The 19513-nt window shown below is 49.2% G+C and overlaps 2 protein-coding genes across 2 annotated transcripts; one reads left to right on the top strand and one right to left on the bottom strand.

Moving 5' to 3' along the window:
* Positions 1-1283: 1283 nt before the first annotated feature.
* Positions 1284-7617, bottom strand: LOC8044076. Its single transcript, XM_002416569.5, has one exon. It carries the CDS (start codon positions 7016-7018, stop codon positions 4736-4738), a length of 2283 nt encoding a protein of 760 aa, XP_002416614.3. The 5' UTR covers positions 7019-7617; the 3' UTR covers positions 1284-4735.
* Positions 7618-7702: 85 nt separating this feature from the next.
* Positions 7703-18526, top strand: LOC8044077 (alpha-soluble NSF attachment protein). The gene is made up of 10 exons (XM_002416570.5): positions 7703-8040; positions 9912-9994; positions 10450-10566; positions 11030-11076; positions 11248-11325; positions 11577-11632; positions 11937-12021; positions 14558-14662; positions 15209-15277; positions 15815-18526. Exons 1-10 carry the CDS (start codon positions 7949-7951, stop codon positions 15962-15964), a joined length of 882 nt encoding a protein of 293 aa, XP_002416615.1. The 5' UTR covers positions 7703-7948; the 3' UTR covers positions 15965-18526.
* Positions 18527-19513: the final 987 nt, after the last annotated feature.

The following is a 19513-nucleotide window of genomic DNA, read 5'->3' as shown; positions in this document are numbered from 1 at the left end:
CCGAACCGTACGCTTATTTTCGCAAGTGAAAAAGTTGGTGAAATAAATTTGAGTTAACTATCCGATGACTTGCGAAGATTAGCCCCGTGCGTTATGTCCTCCCGGCCATATAACTCGCCTGCAGACGGCATTAGCGCACCTTTTCCGGATTCTTAAAAATAAATCTTCGAATTAAAATTCAACACCCTGTGCAGTATGAAAAATAATCGTGAAGGGACAACTTCTGAAGTACTTTACGTCGACCACAGTTTAAACGTGGCTTGCCCCAAACTCCCGTAAAGAGGAGGTGCTCTGTAGGCCATAGAATCTGGTTTTAGCCGAAAAGCGCCGTCAAATGTTCATCAGTGCCGAAGATTTAAGATGGTTGAAACCAAAGAAAACGCTCATTTCTGGAAATTTCCTTTCAAGCGTAATTTTACTTTCACCCATAATCACCATCTGTGGTGTCTTCTTGAACAAATCCGTGAAATGCACAGATATTTGAAAAACGAATGAACGCTGAGATACATTTTATTTTTTTTATAAACGCCGAAAAATCTATGGCCTAAATACCGGGTGGTTCTGCAAATACTTTCGAAAGTACCCTTAAATAGGGATGTTGAGAAGAAAACTTTCGAGAACAAACTGCCAGCCATAGAGAGTATTCACTGGCGACCATATCTCTGTGCGCGAATTTTAGGCACGTGGTGATGGCGAGCTTCCACAGTTCTTTTGGAACGTGCATTCCGCACCATCGAGAGTGCCAGTCTTAGCAGCCTATTGATGCGAGCTCGTTCTGAGCATTCGCTCTAAACAGCACCCACAAATATGGTGTCCAGTGGATACTTCCTATTGCAAACGTCGAAGACTTATAAAAAAAAAATGCTAACTAGCATAATAATTATTAAAAATTCACTAATTAACTTCCCAAGTAGTGAAAAGAAACATGGCTCCAAATAGAATCTGGACGAGTGTCATAGAAAAAATTGATATCAGTACGGGAAGATGTGCTGGTGCAGAAGGCTGGCGATGGGAAAACGCAAGGATATTCTTGTTCAACTTTTTTACATCGCCAGCCTTGTACCGGCAGCACGATTGGAAACTTTAGTGCTCCCTTCAAGTATTCGCGAAACTGGCTGACATAGGGGTTTTCGATGATGCTCACCAGGATTCTAATTGGAACAGCGTTTATTTTCACTGCTACTAAAGTTGATCACTCGATGTTTGGCAATTGCCTGTTAGCGAGGTTTTCTTTTTTCTCAAGCACACTGTTTGTAGAGATTGTCGAGAGTATTTGCAGAAACGGCTGGTATAAGTAGGGACATTTGTGTTTTCTGGTACAAACTAGATTTTATTTACCAGAGCAGTACGGAGAAAGAAAAAAAAACAAAAAAAAACTACATCTATATATACAGCAGAGGGGCAACATCGAAGAGCTGCAGCGAGCAACATTATGTACAAGATGTCGAGCTGCTCCGAACCAAGAATGCTCGATAAGGCAGTCTTATCTCTTGCGCTGCCACACGCACAATAAAGAAGACTGGCGACGGTTGTTTATCGTAATTTCCGCTTTGCTACTTATACACAGATGGCACACGGTTTGAACTTGCTTTTGCACAAATCGATCGTTGCACGCGCTACGTCGCTGACCCCGCCTCCTTTGGCATGGACTCCCGTTCCGACACCTTTCCTGTTCTCGAATATTGGTATACCTACGAGAGACCAGAAAGGTTTCACCGTGGGAAGCGCATTACACCAGGAAGCGTATAAAACATTTTTTTGAAGTGCTCGTGCTTGTACAGCAACGCGTTGTCCAGCGTTTTACGAGCTGCAGTGCGTTTCGATTGGCCTCTATGTGTTGTTTCCCTTGTGCCAATGGAAATTTAGGGATGGGCTGCAGTAATTTTGTGCGATTGTTTCTTTTATTTCTAGTTTTTAAGTAAATCCGTAGCCGTCTATCCTGGACAGAGATGTACGTATTTTGCTGCCCGCACAAAAGGCGCCGCAACCGTCTCGTCGGCCCCATCTTGAACACTTGTTGAACACACAACACGGTTCACAGTGCACAATATTGCATGCAAACATTGCTATCAATCGTCTTTCTGTGTCCTTTACTTTGTGAAATGGCTCGCCAAGCTAAAAGCACGACGGGTAAACGAGCGAAACCCCACATACTCCTTAAAAGCAATAACTTAAAAACAAAACTGCGGATCAACAAGCAACAACTCGCAAACAAAGCCAGATCAGTGATTTGATTAAAAAAAGGACCGTTTAAAGGAAACAAAGGTGTCACCATTTCTTGGAGAAAAACTTTGGCATCACTCTAGGTTCCTCCTGAAAATTGCGACAACTTAAAAAGTGTAAAAAAAACCAAAAAACATCTTGTTCTTGGGTGTCCTTATGTCGATGTCCATGCTAACACTTCGGTTGTTAAGAACCTTCCGTTTGATCCCCGTTGGATGGCAAGGTAGCTTTTTGCCGAAACGATAAATTATTCCCGTTTGCCCAAGTTTGCCATGCCGCTTGTGACCCACTCCGAACACGACTTGGCATGGAAGGGCAAGGAAACGTTTCGGTATATTTCCGCCGACTCACGAGACCACACGCACGACACTCGACGACATAACCTCTCCTTAAACAACCTAAAATAACAAAATTGATCCTGGAGGGAAAAAAAAAAAATAAAGCAAGGAACACTGGACATTGCAAGCACAGGAACTATTTTCTCCGGAGAACAACAACGAATAGCCAAGCCATAACTTAAGTCGACTGCACTCATTAAAAAAACTGGCTGCACGTCGCGAGCTCCGGTGCCGCGGCGGACATTTTGGGAGAGGGTTCGCGGTTTCAGCCATCAAATGGCACGTGTGAAAAACAACTGCGAAAAACCAAGTCGGCCGACGTATTCGCTACATCTGCTTGTCTTTAGGAAAAGCGATTTAAAAACTGATGTCAAGTTGTAAAGTGTGTTTCCTCGACTATCCTTACACGGACTCGAATACGCCAATAACTCCTCAGGCCACTGTCGATTTCCCCCACTGTCGCCTGCAAAAGGGCAGAATGTCTGACAGCAGTAAAGGATGATGTATATCATGTCCCCCCCCCCCACCCAAATATGTACAGGTTTTTTTTTTTTTTAATTCAGAAATAAACTGCATCGCCAAACGCTAACTTTTTGCCCAGATGTAGTGCTAGTGGTACAAACCAGACGCCAAAGTTGCAGAGTGAATAGCCATTTTATAAAAAAGTTACGAGTGATTTTTCTGAAATTTTCAATGGGAAAATGGCGGCCGACAAAACTCGAATACATGGAGCTCTATGGCACCAGTTACCGAAAACAAAAGCCATTTTTCTATTGAAAATTTCAGAAAATCACTCGTATAACTTTTGAATAAGACAACTATTAATGCTGGAAATTCGGCATTCGGTTCAGACTTCTAGCACTACAATTGGTGAAAGATTGAGTGGTCGGTCATGCGCAGCTTATTTTTGTGACGAAAGAAACGCCATCAATTTTTTTGGGGGGGGACATGCTGTACATTGTTGGCGCAAACATGACATTGCGCTTTTTCGGATGTCACTTCAAAAGGCTGCTGGCCGGCACCAAACTTTACCACTCAGGTTAGTGCTCCAAATGTGCGGTTATCGCCGTGCCGGTAGTTTTGATGACAGCTTTTTGATTCTAAGAAAATAAAACAGAAAATGCACTCCCCTCTGTGGTGTGCATTTTGAGAGGTTTAGGCTTAACGACAACGATCCACTTTCTACACTGGTAGAACGCAGCACAGGTGAGTCAAACAAACGCGGCATCGCGGACTCCGCCGCATGTAAAGACCGAGAACGTCGCCTCCCACTGTTGGTGCTCGACAGTAGTACGAGAACGGCAGGACGGCTCTTTCAGAAGCCCAGGCCCCAGCGCGTGCTCGTTGCCTTCCATCATGCTTCGACCGCGCGTGCACACTCGAGGCTCACGGGACGCCAAAGCATGGTCAAAGGCGGGAAGCTCGCATTGCAGGTGGGGTGGCCGAAGTCCCTCTGCCGTCCCAAACCCCGACGACGACAACAGCAATTTTTACAAGCGCTTAAAAGAAGATACGAAACCGGAATCAGATTTTCCAAAATGCCCGTCGCAGTGCCAGTCTCTACGACTCTAAGAAGACGCACGGCCCACGCCGCCTCGCGTTTTCCCCGGGGAGAAAAACGAATGACAGCATTGGCTGAGAGTATTGACGACCGTGCCGCAATTGCCGCTACGACGACAACCGACGTTTAGATGGGTGTGGATACAAGATGCAGGCTTAATGGGGGGGTGTCTGTTACATGAGTATGGATGCACATGTTGCTATGTAATGCGGCGGAACCACCATCGAGGGCAGCTTTGTCCCTCGCGTCGTTTCGGCGGGCACTCGTACCGAAACCCTGGCGACCCTACGTTCAAGTCACGAGCAAGCGTTCCTGGGAAACTCCCCTCCGCTCGTTGGTCGAACGGAGTGCCGGTCTCGAACGACCGAACTACGCTGGGCTCTCAAAGTCTGGCACCGGAGATTCTTGCGTTGAATAGTGGGCTTTGCAAATAAACGGCGCAAACCGTCGTCCGCCGCTTGCGGCCTTTTCTGGAAGCATGCTCGCGCAGCCTAGTCAAAAGTATGTCTCAAATGAAGTAGTGCCACGTCGTCCGGAGGACCGTGCCAGGCGGCGTTGGTCGATTCCACGCCCTCGCAGTGTGCCAAGCGTCGCGCCCGGTTCGCGGACGCTCTCAATACACGAGCTGCTTGCCTCCGCCGACGTGCTTTCCCTGCTTCCGCGGCAGCGCAAACTGCTTAGTCCGACACAGAATCACCTTGGTGTCCTCCGTGTGCAGCACGCGCCACTGCATCTTGACAAAGTCCGAACACTCGCTGTCCTCCTCGTCGTTCCAGTCGTACACATCAAACGTCGAGGACCCTCCGCTGGCCGCAGCAGACGCCGCAGCGGCCGCTGCAGCAGCCGCTGCCCTTCCTCTGGGAGCTCTCGTAGGGGTGGGCGGCGGTGGACTCATCAGAGACGAGCCCTGCTTGCGCGCGGGCGTAAACTTGAGCTTGAGTCCGACGCCCCTCCGCGTGCGCTCGACGGTCCACCGGTTCGGATTGTTTTCCGACGTGCCGTTGCTCGTTGCGTCCTCGTCGTCGCGGCTGTGCCTCCGCCGATTTGCCGCCACAGTCTGCTTTGTCAAGGCCGACGGAGGCTCGGACGGATTGTTGTGCGCCGTCAGCTCGAGCGGAGACGAGGAGGAGTTCTCAACGGACGGCTGACACCGCGAGGACGCCGCCGTTTCCGTCGCGGCAGACGTCGTGTCCGAGTACGGCCACGACTGGAACTGCTGCTGCTGAGACAATGCCGCGCTTGCAGCTTCCGCCGACCCGCAGGCTGCCCTCTCGACGTTCTCCTTGTTGCTGTCGATGCTGCGCGAGCCTCCGCTCCGCCGCTGCGAATCCTCTTCTGCCTCGTCGCAGATGCTGTGCAGCAGGTTCTGCAGCCCGAAGGAAAAGTCCGGCTGCGGCAGCTCGCTGGTGAACATGGCGTCCTGGTGGGGCTGGTCCAGGAAGCTGAGGTTCTCCAGCGGGAGGTGGGACGATGCCGACACCGGCGGCTGGTGTTGGTGATGATGGTTGTGCGGGGGCATCATCGCGGAAGAGTCCATCTTGGATGCTCCGATCCAGCAGGGATGCTGCTGTTGTTGCGGAGGTTCCTCCGCCTTTTCGGGGAGGAACGGGGGGTGCGGAAGCGCCGGAGGCGGTACGTGGTGGTGAACGTACTCGCGCGGAAAGCTCTGCCCGCAGATGTCGGACAGCTGGCTGGTCCGCGAGAAGTCGAGTGGTCCGGCTGCACCCCCCTGCTCTCCGACGACCGGGAGCAGTCCAGGATGGACCACGGCTGGCGACGGATCATCCTGCGGCTCCTGCTTGACCATCACCTGTCCGGGGTCGAACGGGGGCCGCGGCGGGAACGGCGGCGCCGCCCTGTACGTGGCGGCGGCGCTCGCGTTCAGCATGGCGAGGTGGTAGGCAGACGGATGCATGTCGTTCAGCAGCGCCCTGTCCACAGCATGTTCAGCAGCACCATTGGCCACAAAGTCATCCAGACTCGGAAAGCAGTCGATGAGTTCCTTGACGCACTCGTAGTTGTCCTCGCGCAGCGCGAACTCGCGGTGGTGCGTGCCGTCGGGCCCGATGTGTTGCTGGAGGTTGTAGAAGTACGCGTTGCAGCACTCGCAGTACTGGTGCTTGTTGACGGGCGCCGCGGGGGTTCTGGTTGGCGCGACGGCGGCGGGCGGCGCGTCCTTCGCCACCGCGCCCGTCGAACCGTCGTCGGAGTCCTCGGAGTCGCACGAGGCCGCCCGCGTGGACCGCTTGAGCTGCACGAAGCGTTCCTGGATGGCGGGGTCGTCGAACGGGCTCGACGGATACAACGGGTTCACGTACACCGCGGGGTCCGACTTGAACACCTTGTACACGGGCTTGTACTCCTGCTGCACGTCTTCGAGCTTGACGAGGGGCCGCGGCAGACGGGACGCCTTACGCTTCCTCGAGCTAGACGTCGTCGTCGGCGGCGACTCGGAGACGGAAGGCGGCTGGATGTTGAGGTGCACCTCGACCCACCGCAGAAACTGGCTCACGCTCCAGAGTTTGATGCGGGCCTGCCGCACCCTGTCGATGAACTCGCAGTCTTCGGTAGCCTCGGTAGACTTCTGCGCGCGGCTGAGGATGAGCTGTCCGCGGGAGAGGGCCAAGGGCTCGCTGAGCGAAGACGGCTTGGTCGGGTCCTGATCGGTCACCACGAACGTCACCGCGTCGTCGAGGAGTCTGGCGACGCGCCCGCCGAGCACCTGGATGTTGCGCTGGAGTTCGGCCTCGTCGAGTTTGACGCGCTTGATCCAGATGAAGAGGGTGAAGCCCAGGAGCGGTCGCTGAGCGTCGCGTTGGTCCGGGTTCACGGAGCGCCAAGGGGTCCACTGAATGCCGTCCCAGACCCAACCGTAGTCGCCGACTTTGAACGTCATTGTGTGTCCGAACGCGAGAAACACGGCGAGCCCATGGGCCCCGCTTGAAGTTCGTCCCTCACGCGTCGAGACACAAACACCGCCGCGGCGAACGGCTGCTCACGGTCGACGAAGACATCGTAGGGCTGCCCTCGCTCGACGAGAAACTTTCACTCAGATGCGTTTCTTTTTCACATCCGCGCTGGTCGTTGGAAGCGCTCGAAACGTCGCTGGTGCACTTTGCGAAGAAGACTCGGGGTCGAGGCGGTGGAAAGCCACTGGAGGTACAAATAAATCATCTCCTTCAGTTTGCTTTGTTTTTGCTTTTTTTGGGGGGTTGCTCGGGCGCTTCGCTTGTAGGGTAGGACTGAGCAGAGGAGGGGAGGTGGTTCGAATATCTGGAGGCTAATTGCGATTAACTGGGGCCCACTCACGAGCGTTTCGGGTGGAAGGGAGACAACGACTGATGTTTACCTACTTCGAGAAACTCTCCCTGCCAATGTCACTTGGACTGGGGAAATTTTCGACCCAAGCGTTTTTAGCTGGTGGTGCAGCTAGAGATACGAAACTCCAGAGAGTGAAAATTGCCGACGCACCAACGACCGGGGATGCTTTTAATGCGTTATCCAAATACACAATTAGGAGTCGTATTTTAAATTGCGACGCTCGTCGAAGCGTAACTTCTCCGTTTGATTCCAAAACAATCGATGTGTTGCTACATATCGCCGGCCGAATCTTTTGACGCACTCACGTGATCACGTTTTTGTGATCCCGTGACCTTATGACAACTTCCGGTTGCAGCCGTCGGTGTAAAAAAAAAAAAAAAAAGTAAAGTCAAATCGACGTTTGGCGAAGGGGTGCGAGAAATACGAAGCGTTTCGCCGTTAATTTAATAGCTCCGTTACAGTTAATAATCGTGCTCACAGGTTTAGCCTCCGTGCGACTGCAGACATGGCAGACAACGAGCAGAAGGCGATGCAGTTAGTGGCGGACGCCGAAAAAAAGCTCAAATCGACCCAGGGATTCTTCGGATCGCTGTTTGGGTGAGTACGCTATGAGGGTTAGCAGTTCACGGAAGGATGACTGTCCGAGGTGCCTGCGCTACCTTTAACCCGTGTCTGATGAACCAGGCGAACTCGAGCAAATTTAATCCTATTTCGTGCTCGTATACCTTCGAGAGCATTTCTTTTGAAAGCAGTCGCTGCAACGCTTCAGAACAGCTCCTCAACACCTCTCCATACTGCCATGCAGTGAGTCAACATCGGGATAAATTTCGGATGAGAGAAAAAAAATATATATATAACAAGAATGAACTAAACAAGGTGTATGTAGCACAGCGTTGGGTCACTGTTCTGCTGTAGAAACACCCGTATGGGAACGTTATGGGTGTGAAAATACGAAAACTCTTTTGAAGGCCGTGTTGCATGGAGGTGGTCTATCAGAAGAGTAACCTTATCGCACGGTTTTCGTAATTTATTTGTCTCTTATCGTTTGTTTGAGGAATGTATCGGTACCTGAATAAAGCCGATAAACATTCGCGGTGCAGTCGTATACGATGCATATAATGTCCCTCTTCTGAAAGAAGGAACAATCGTCTTGCAAAGTCAGTGTACACTGGCACTGCGTTGTTTTTGACATCTTTAAATAGAACTGGGAACACCGTACTGCATCTGTATCGCATTATCTTTAACGTTCACTACCAAGCGCGGAGGAGCTGTCAATCGCGGTACGTCGGGAGATGATCTAAAAACAAAGCGCGCGTCTTTCTTGTTGTCTTTGATTTTTTTTTTTTTTTTCTTCTCATCTTTAAACGCTGGTCAGATCAGAGCGTAAGCTTCTGAAATACTTAGACGTTCAATATGTCTAGCATTTATACCACTTGATGCACCAAAATACGAGCCAAACCTTCACACTTCAATGTTGCAGATAATTTTTTTTTTTTTTTTTTGTATTTTGAGAAAGGATTAGGCTGTTGTGAAACAGTCCTTATAAATACAGCTGTTCACTGATAACGGGTCCAGTATAGCCTCCTTGAGATTGATAAGGTCTGCCTTGCTAGTTTTTCCCTCCGCTACATATGGCCGGGTGTCAAATGATCTCATCACGTCACCAATCCAGCTTGCAGATGCTTCTTAACACTTATAGTCTGTTCCCAATAGGAGGTTTCGAGTTTTTAAAACTCCTTTTTCTTCATTCAACGAGTTCGTACCTAACTTTTTACTTTTCAGGCAGATTTTTTTCACTCAGGAGTTGCAGCGAGGGATTATGAGTTAAGCAGACAGTGTGGGGGGAAGCCTATGTATGCTCTGGTCGGTGAATGTAAAAATAAGCAACAGAGACCCCGGTCTGCCAGGCCCACCTCAACTTTCCAACAACCACAGGTTGTGCTACCGGGTATCGCAACACCAATGAGATCGCTCGTCTTTATTTTGCAACAAGTGACAATGACACATTTATGAATGAATGTTTAGAAGGACAAAGGGAGGAATCATACTTAGGGTTTTTAATTTCTAGGCTAGGTGGCACAGGCTACCGCTTGTTATAAAGGGTATCACCATTAGCACCCATCCCCCGTCCATCCATACAGCAGTGCAACACCCAGTGTAAGTCGAGCGGAGCCTAGAATTGAACAGTTCATACTCTACTTGTAGTGAAGCGCCAAAAGGTGAAGTCACGTGTCCATATTTTCTGGTTTCCTGAGGTAATTCGGTTTCCACCTTGTATTTTTTATGGTTTCTTACTGGTGAGGCATGATACGTAACAAGTGAAAACTGACCCGTTCGAGCAATTACGGCTGTCACCAGTCGAATGCGACATGGACGCTACACTTTGCCTCGTGTCGGTGAACAGGTGGGGCAACTGTGAGTCAGTGGGTTTGACTCCCTTTCATTTTCTTCCGCCGACGTCTCTGCAGGAGTTCCTCGTCGAGGGTGGAGGAGGCATGTGAAATGTACGCCCGAGCGGCCAACATGTTCAAGATGGCCAAAAAGTGGAGCGGTACGTCTTTATCTTCTTATTTTTCTGAGTTGCTTCTTTGGTACGAAGTGTCCACGTAGCTTGACCCGTTTTCTCTGTGTAAATATGCCTCGACGCTGAGAGGCGCCCATAGAAACACCTTGGACTGTCTTGGGTCATGTCAGTTTTTCTCAATTTCTTGCTGATCTAGGACATTTGTATCATGTCCTTTCTCTGTGACTATGGTCTGTTACAGGCTTAGAATAGTGGGATAAGTCCTTCCCCCAAAGCTCTCTGCTTGCCTGGATTGGCGGTCTTCCTTTCTCCACTTGCCTCCTCACCGGCATTCGTTCTGCTAAGTGACAAGGGGGGGGGGGGGGGGGGGCTTGGTGGGAGGGGCCTAATTTGCTGTTCTTAACTTGTAACAGACTATAAGACCTGCCGTTAGTTCATTTCTTTCACTGTTATTTCGTAACACCCCGCTTGTCTCTTTTCAGCGGCCGGCAGCGCTTTCTGTGAGGCCGCCAGCCTGCACCTGAAGAACGGCAGTCGCCACGACGGGGCCACTTGTTACGTGGACGCCGGAACTTGCTACAAGAAGTCCGACCCCGCGGGTAAGCTTCCCTGCAGCCTTTTGGTATTGTCTTGGCTGAACTCCTTGTCTAAGCGTTAGCTGTACTAGTCCTTGGGGAAATGGTACAACCGCTAGCACCAACATTCAGTTTGCCCCATTTAACTCGTGGGAAGCTCTTGACAGGGTCTTTTTTTTTCGAGTCTTTGGCGTACAGCAGTTTGCTGCAGGGAGAGAGATCTCTCCCTCACTTTCGTTGCCCCAGAAAATTTATCATAAAATATTTTACATTTTTACTGCTTCATTCTTATAGGGAGTGAAAGCAGTTGTTTTTCTTTTTGCGGACAAAGGGTGTCACTGATCATTTTACCGGAAATTAGGCTGAACGCTGCCAAGTTAGCTTTCGCGGTCGCACATCTTTTGATGGCCTCTACAAATGTGAGGGTGTTCCAGTGCATTTTGGCCAACATACCCGTGTTTATCGGTGTGATTTGATTTATTCGCAGAGGCCGTCAACTGTCTCCTCAAGGCCATTGAGATCTACACAGATATGGTGAGTCTTGTCTATTTATTTATTCATTTGGTCGCATGTCAGTGCATGTACAAATGCAGTTTTCCTTGTTTTCCCTCTTGACTTTTTTAGAATCTTGTATTTACAGCATTATTTGTGGTTTCTTTGGTAATTTTATTCGCTTCAACACTTTTTCTGGCCTTTATTTTGCAGGGTCGTTTCACCATAGCTGCCAAGCACCACATGACAATCGCAGAAATTTACGAGCAAGAGGTGGTGGACATTGAAAAGGTGAGCTGTGCTGGGACACCTTCAGAAACACAGATCACGGCTCATTGCTTCCTTTAACTTCAACTCCATGTCTTGCGCTTTTGTTTACCACTCAATACTGAGGGTTTGCTTACCATTCAGTACCGAGGGGTCAATTCTCCAATCGCGACGTAGCCGATCTGAGATGAACACTCTTTGTGTTTCTTATCTCGACTGCGATCACGAGCTATGGTTTGTTTGTGACGAGCGGGGATCTTTCCATTTGGTGACAGGCGATGACCCACTACGAGCAGGCGGCTGACTACTTCAAAGGAGAGGAATCCACCAGGTGAGTGACAAGTAGCATTCACGCTTGTTTTGCAGTACAGATTTATGAAGAGAAAGAAAAGGGAAACATCCTTAGGCTTGCTGAGAAAGACATTGCAGGTCTGCCTTAAAACCGTGCGCAGAAAGTCACATGACGGCCAGAGATTGAAACAGCCAGTGGACAGTTCGAAATTCGACCAGTTTGAGACCGCTGGATAGTTAGTGCTGTCTTCGGTTGCCAGATCATGGCATTTCTCTGGCTTGCTCGTCTGTTTGCCGTTGTTGTGCTCGTTTTACATTTGTCTCTCGTCTCTCTATACATCCAGTTCGGCCAACAAGTGCATGCTGAACGTGGCCCGCTACGCAGCCCAGCTGGAACAGTATGAGAAGGCGATAGACATCTACGAGCAGGTGAGTAAGCGGTTTTCCAGTCTTTTGCACACTAAGGGGGGGTGCTGCACCACGACGCAGCTCCCCCCCTTAAAGAAAAATATCTTTGCGTGGACTGCAGAAATTGAACTCCAGCAAGAACAGTGTCTCAAAGGAACAAACACTGCAAATGAGTAGTAACATTGTGCGGCAGCAGGGAGCACCGCTCGCATAATTTTATCACTCACAAATCTGTTGTAGCAAACTTTAGCAGTGTTGTGCAAATATTCAAGTTTGCGAATAGTAGTTTCGAATAATATGCTATTCAATTTCCCTTTTGAGGTGATCTGCAATATTCATACTTTTGGAAGTGTTGATTGCAGCGGGTTAGCCCCGTTGAGTGCGCTTCTCACCGAGCACCGGTGCACTGTGGGGAAGCAAAGCCCGTGAGCTCCGTGGGTATTGCTTCCCCTCAGTGCACCGGTGCTCATTGGGAAGCGCACTCAACGGGGCTAACCCACTACTATTTATTGACATCCCACGTTCATCACTACTGCTTTTAACACAGAATGTGTTTTATCAGCCGATTTTCACTGAGATCTTTAACGTTCCGGGTGTAAAGTGTGGCTGTAGCCAAAAATACGTCACCAAAAGTGTTACCTTCATATGTAAAAAGACCTCAGTCCCACGGCAGGATTTGAACTCACCACCTCGAGATCATGAGCTAAGTGCTTTACCGACCAAGCTGGCGAGAAGTGGCGTTTGCTCTCAATGCAAAAAGAGACCCTTTCGCGCGGTGTTCAAAGGCGCGCGCCCAGGTACGGTTGCACGCCTCGAGACCGTGTGAACACGTCGTGCCACGCCATCTCAAGGCGTTTTTCAGATTGGAGCAAATTTTTGACACACTTGCTTCGTAGCAAGGCGGTGTTGCTCGGACACCTCTCTCTACTTCCGCCGTGGACACGGCGGAAGAGGACAGAGCCGAGCTTGTCGAGAAGGTAAAAAATGGCAGAAGCAGCGTGAGAGCCTTTTACAGGCACTCTGCAGACGGATGCTGGAAAGTGGAAGGCCTTTGACACATTCTGTGCTTACCAGCCTTTGGCAGCACGATCAAGCTTGTTTTACAGCGATGGCTGGTACGGGCTCTTCCCATTACTGGGTATGACGTCCGTCGTTGATGTTGTAGTCGACGACAAAGGCCGTCCGTCACCAATGTTGCAAATCCCGGAAGAAGTCGCGGGAATCGAACCTGGGTCCGCTGCGTGCGAAGCAAAGTCGTTACCTTTGAGCTGCACTGCAGCATTAAAAACCCGCTCTACACTTGGTTTTCTTGTAGTGGCCGATGCCCGCTGCACGTGCTCCCTGGAAACAGAACAATTGGCGATAACAAATTGCCGCCGTAGCACCGTCGCTGCCACAAGCTCGTGCCCGGGGGGGGGGGCGCATTCACGCGTTTTGGAACACAAAAAGAAACGAGTGTTTGGAATAATTCGGAACAAATAGGTCAGATGTCTGTTCTGTTCCAAACGCTTTTGTTCACGCACCCCACGGTGCGTGAACGCGACGCCAATGCCGAATGACTTGGCCGTGATGTGTCGCAGCCATCGCCGCGACTGTACTGCAAATTTACGCGGGATTGCTAAATTTTTCGTTGAAGATCAGTCGCTACTGAATGAAACTAAGTTTGAGAAGCAAAGAGCATAATGCACTGGCTGGGCTTTTCTTTTTTTCTTTTTGTCAAACTTGAAATTGAAAGAATATTTGCAGGTAGCAACCAAATTTATAAATCCCCTCGACTAGGATAGCCGTGGCAATGCTGTCGTTTACGTGCCGCAGTTAATGCATATAACTGTATTAAAATTGACGAGTTCAGTCAAATTTCCGTTTAAGCACGGTGCGCAGTAGCAAAAGACCGAGAAGCTATTCAATATTCAATTCGAAAACGTTCTACCAAAACCACTATTCACTTTGAATTTGCTTCAGACTCAAAATTCACTATTCGCACATGACTAAACTTTAATAAAACTCGTTGCCGTAGTGCAAGTTGGATTGGAGCAGCTCTTCTATGTGAGGACGGCATTAAAGCCATTTCGCCAGTTGTCCACCGCCTGGACAACCGACAAGGCAGCCGTAATGGCCAGACACAGTCTTCTGGCGTATTAGAAGACAATGGTCTTCAACTCATTTCTCTCTTTATGCATAGCACACGTATATTAAAGCTGGTCCATTGCACACTTCCGTCCGACCGTGGTTGAATCCGTTGCGTCCCCTTGAAACTGGGTCACTGGCACCACCTACCGGGCAACTCTGGAATGCTTCCGGCCTGCATTTGACTAGATTGAAGGTGTTGCAGTGTTTACGAGATCAAGTCTGCACACTGTCTACGAGAAACGGTCGCTCGCAACAACGTCGGAATTATTTAAGCCCACGGTGAAAGAATAATGCGTAAGAAATTGTAAAAATGGCCACGCGGATCTGACAGGTGGCGTCGGTGCGTCCTCTCGTCGTAAGCGGCGTGGTGGGCACGTGGTGTTCGTCTCCAAAGCTGACGAAGGTAAACTCTTTCGATCTCCCCCAGGTGGCCTCTTCTTCGCTGGAGAATGCGCTGCTCAAGTACAGCTCGAAGGAGTACTTCTTCCGCGCTGCACTTTGTCACATGTGCGTCGACCTGCTCAACGCCCAGGTGAGAAGGTCACACCCCCCCCCCCCTTCTCCCACCTCTAAATGTAGCGGTCGTGCGGAAGAGCAAGTGGACTATAGTAGTATCATCCACGAGCACTGACCTACGAATTGCGATTAGGCAACCGCCGCGCGCCGCTTCTCAGTGCACGTGTGGACACGCTTAGCGGTCCGAACATCGGTATAAACTGGCTTCCCTCTTTTAGCAGAAAGTATATGCCGAGACCGGTCTAGCCAATGTTTTAACTGGAGCGTACCTACGGGATCAAGCTGCTTTCTAAAGTGTAGAACGCTTTATAACGAAGATTTGTCCATCCACAACACGTGACACCACGGTCCAACATCGTGATGTTACGCGACGTTATTCGCCTTCGAAAGAAATTAAGACAATCGTTCCCTAAATACTGCGTTCCGTGGATTATAGAACTTTGGAGATGAAGGTCGCCACTTATTTTTTGTTACCTGCAGATGTCTTGAAATGTAAAATACTCTAGTTTCGTGCCTTGCACATCGTCTCCTCTCAATTATTTTCTACCTCTTTTTCTCGCAGCATGCTCTGAACAAGTACGAAGAGCTGTGCCCCTCCTTTGCGGACACCCGGGAATACAAGTTGGTGAAGGTGCGCAGCCGTCCGCTCCTCTTTTTACTCTCTCAACGCGGCTCCAAGGCCACTTTGGCATCTCTCTAAACTCGCAAGACCACCACCACCCCTTTTTTAAAAAAAGTATATAGTACCTCCGAAAAGTTATTGCGCTCAAAAATAGCCATTTTGATGCCTATCCACTCTTAAGTTACTCAGTCGAAAGCAAGACAGCCTCGCAGTCACCGAAGCATGCAGGAAAGGGAACACACTGCATACACGACTCAAGGTCCCTGCCCGAGACTAAATCGAGACGGGCACCGTTACGTGCGGTGGGTTGTTTTACGTCCGATAGTAGACGCAAATCGAGTTCTACGGTGAGGAATGTGTAGCAGCGTCCCCCCACCAATTGTACAAGACACTGCCGTGTGGCAAAAGTGAAAGTGTGCAAGCTTCGCCTAGCATGACATCAACGCCGCGAATGGAGCTGGGAAGTCCCAGAAACAGTTGTCGCTGTCAAATTGGCTTAGTGTTAGTGCATCACCATTTGCCAACGGTACGACCGGTGTGGTGCAGGCGCTGATCAACAAGCTGGAAGACCAGGACGTGGACGGCTTCACAGACACGGTCAAGGAGTACGACTCTATCTCGCGGCTGGACCAGTGGTACACCAACATCCTGCTGCGCATCAAGAAGTCCCTCCAGGAGACGCCAGACCTACGCTAAGGGAGAAAAAAGCATTGAGGGCGCCCTTCGGGTCTTCTTTCTTTCTTTGGTTCGAGCCCGGTTCGTTTCCGTCTCGCGTGTTGCCCTCGAAAGCGGCGGTGGCGGCAGTCTATGTTTGTCCGACGTGGTCGTCGCTCGTTTGACGCGGTTGTCGCTCAACCACGTCGCAGCTGATGCAACGTGGTTGCATTGCCTGCAGCTCGTTTGCTCTTGCATTGCCTCGATTTACGATGCCGTCACGTTGCTTCTTCTGGGAACCATTTTTTTTTTCCCCTTCCCATTTCAACTGTTGTGCGGTAACAGATCTGAGTCCGGAATGTATACAGAGAGGCGTAAACGGGCAAAACTTACGTTTAATGCGAGGGATCCGAATTCTTTTGTTGCGTCGGTTTTGGGTCTTTGGTCTAAGCGACGGTCTGTTGTTTTGGTTTTTCCTGGCTCCACGTGCAAGCATCCCAGACGTTTTTTTGTTGTTGTTGTAAAACAATGTCCAACCGTAATAAACGAGCTAACCTCGAAAGCCTATTTCGGCGGGTGGCTTGCCCGTCTGAAATTTCGAAGGGCTTCGAGTGAAGTGAGAAACAATTGCGATCGTTTTTAAGCCGACTGTTTACTGGTTAAAACTGTGGGGCATTTGTCTGACGTGGGTTAATTAACGCATTGGGATTTTGTTGGGTGGACGTATTCACCGAAACACACTTTCGAGGAATATTTCGGGTCGACGTGTTGATTGTATAGGGATGATGCGACGTCGCAATACCCGAACATTCGCGGTATGCGACATCACATTTTGCGCAATTAGATTGGGGAAGAGATGTTTGAGACAGGCTAGATGATAAATGTGTACATAAGGAAGGATACCGCTGAGATACATTGTTTTCCAAGATTTGTGCAAGCTTACGAGTCTTCATTACTTGCTCTCGAGTTTCATGGTACCTTGGCCGGCAGTTCTCGATTACTTGCCGACAAGAAAAGGTGCTTCTTAAACATGCATTGCAGCACGCATGTCTCTAATGTTGCAGCACGCATTTCTTTTGGATGCATATGATCGGTATGCACATGCTAGTTTTGGCTGTGCGAGGATACTCAACCAAAAGTCCACATGAGGGAAGCTACCCACAACAGAACTCTTGTATAGTAGCTACCCATCTAACAAAAATATGGGCATCATGATTCAAATATGTGGTTAATTAGGTGCTAATATATTGATATATGTCGATATGGTGAGAAGTTTGTGCAAAACAAAATATATAAAGACACTTCAGGCTTTCAGTTTAAAATTTTTGTTCCATGTTAGTGTTTTAGATTAGGCTCTCAGTCACGGCAAAGAGACCTTTCTTAGTATTTTGAGGCAAAAAAAAAAAAAAAAAAAGATTAGAATAAAATTGGATGCCAGTGGGAGGGTGAAATGTGACCGAATTTACGACTCATTTTCGTCAGACAGGCAGGCGGAACTTTGCCCGCGAGCTTCAGCAGCACGAAGGATCTTTTCTGAACCAAAAGTCGACGACCGGAATTGCTCGAAGATTTACCAAGCTATCAAAGTGTGCAGACATTTGGACGAGTGTTTTGCACGGAAGCAAACGCCGGGAGGTCGAGGCCAATGCCTGCACCGCCAGCGGGTCGACATCTATTGCGCACGCCCCTATCAACAGGACTTCAGCAAAGCACCCTGTCGTTTGAATCTTGTGCTTGATATAAATGTTGCAGATGGCTGGTTGACGAAGAAGTTGAGTGAAGTCCAAGTTCTGATGTATTCACTCTTTCAGAATGAGCGTGTCTGTAATTTACATTACTGCCTCTCGTAAACGGAAAGCAAGGAAGCTTTTGTTAAAACTCCCTCTTTCCCAGAGACAAAGATGGTCGATAAAACCACATTCACCGCTTTTGGGTGGGTTCGTCTGTGTCGCTTGCAAAAAAGATCCGCAGAATTGCCGCATCATTCTAAGTGTATATATGTAAAAAAAAAAAAAAGCTATACGATTGTTGATTGCTATTGGGGTTACGGTTTTTTGCCACATTATTCGAGACTATGCGCCGGCTCGCGACGTCCCAAAGGGCGTCAATAGGGTGCCATTGTTTCGAACGACGACCGAAAAATCGTAACCCCCCACTATTATGCAGGTTGTGTAGGAAAAAAAAAAGTTTACTCCACTTTTTTTTTTTTCCCCTTCTGTTGGAGCAGACGGAATTTTTGTGCATGTTGGGTGCGATTCTATAGATGTGAAAACGGTGGCCACCATCGTGGCTACGGAGGCTAATCGGGATTAGCCGACCGGATCGTTCGATCGGGTGTCGAAGCTTCGAACTGGCACGCAAACACTTTTTTCTCTCTCGGATATTGCCGTGCACATTCCATGTCTTCAGACGGTCCCTCGGTCTTTACTTCAAGAGCTGTTTCTGGCTAGCTGGAGAAATTATTATCCTCTCTGTGGCGAGCTGTGTCTAGTAGTGATAGGCTTATTGCGAGAAGAAACAAATAAAAGTGTATTTATACTTAGGCTATCCCCCCCCCCCCCCCTGTTCCCCCAAAAGTGCATTAAAGGATGTTATCTCAAACTATTCTTGCGTCCCATCTGACTCGGTCGTGCCGTACGGCAGCATAAAAGTCGGCGTTGTCAAATTTGCTACTGTGGCTGGTCACTTACACTGCTTGAGGAACCGTCCTCGTTGGCACGCAGGTTTTCAAGGTCGTTCAGCACGCAACCGCGCGCAGTGCCCAAGTCCAACTGCCCCTGCCCGGAGGTGCTCAAAGACCAAAGGCAGTTTCGACCCCCTTTCCGACACCTCTCACCGTTACTTAGACCTCCGACACATTCCTTCGAAACCTTCTTTCTGTTTCGCAAATATTTATTTGCGTCGCCTTTTTCCGCAAACCTAAGCGAAACTGGACGGGCAGACCAATAACGTTGCACCTACCGCTATCAAAGTCCCGAAAGAGATCCAGAACACTTCTTTTTTATTTTTCTCTTTGGTCGTGTCCAAAGAAAGTGTAGTGCACGAGTTCTCAAAGTGTGTTGCAAGCGCTCAAATTTCTTCGGCTGTCCCTAGACCGAAGTAATGCATTCTCCCAGTGTAAGCACTATTTTAGAAGATACGAGCTGTCCATTGATGTGCAACTCTGGCAAACGTTCCTTGGTATGTGCATTTTTCATTACATCAATGCCAAGACCCGAAGGGGTTCCTTGGCTGCTATTCGAGATAGACGATCGTTCCCCCGCGATTGAAAAATTTGCGAACCGCCCGGCGAAGCGCATCTTCCAATGTGCTCCCAATTTCAACGCCAAAATGAAGGCACCTCAAAAGATGCACTCCTAAAGTCAAAAGATTAATCGCTTCGAAAATAGACTAGGTCAACCCCACCTGGTCTATATGCACGAGGAAAAAAAAAAAAGATCCATAACCTGGAGCGGTGTGACAGTGCGTATGTATGTTTGATTTAGCAAATACCGCAAAACCTTCGCTCTAGTGAAATGCAGTTCCAGGGTCACCTCATAGATGGTTCCAGCCTGTCAGTGCCTACTCTCGTCGTAACGACGCTGCAAGAGC

The sequence above is a fragment of the Ixodes scapularis genome, unplaced genomic scaffold (genome assembly GCF_016920785.2).
Source record: "Ixodes scapularis isolate PalLabHiFi unplaced genomic scaffold, ASM1692078v2 PGA_scaffold4__175_contigs__length_147842914, whole genome shotgun sequence".
In the NCBI taxonomy this organism is placed as follows: domain Eukaryota; kingdom Metazoa; phylum Arthropoda; class Arachnida; order Ixodida; family Ixodidae; genus Ixodes; species Ixodes scapularis.
Note: the sequence above shows the minus strand (reverse complement) of the source record. Positions and strands in the feature narration are given on the sequence as shown.

Excerpts from the sequence above, each read along its gene's own strand:
- LOC8044076 (XM_002416569.5), bottom strand. The coding sequence starts at position 7,018 with ATGACGTTCAAAGTCGGCGACTACGGTTGGGTCTGGGACGGCATTCAG.
- LOC8044077 (XM_002416570.5), top strand. The coding sequence starts at position 7,949 with ATGGCAGACAACGAGCAGAAGGCGATGCAGTTAGTGGCGGACGCCGAA. Across the intron at positions 9,995-10,449 it reads GATGGCCAAAAAGTGGAGCG|CGGCCGGCAGCGCTTTCTGT; the intron begins GTACGTCTTTAT and ends GTCTCTTTTCAG. Across the intron at positions 11,326-11,576 it reads AGGTGGTGGACATTGAAAAG|GCGATGACCCACTACGAGCA; the intron begins GTGAGCTGTGCT and ends ATTTGGTGACAG.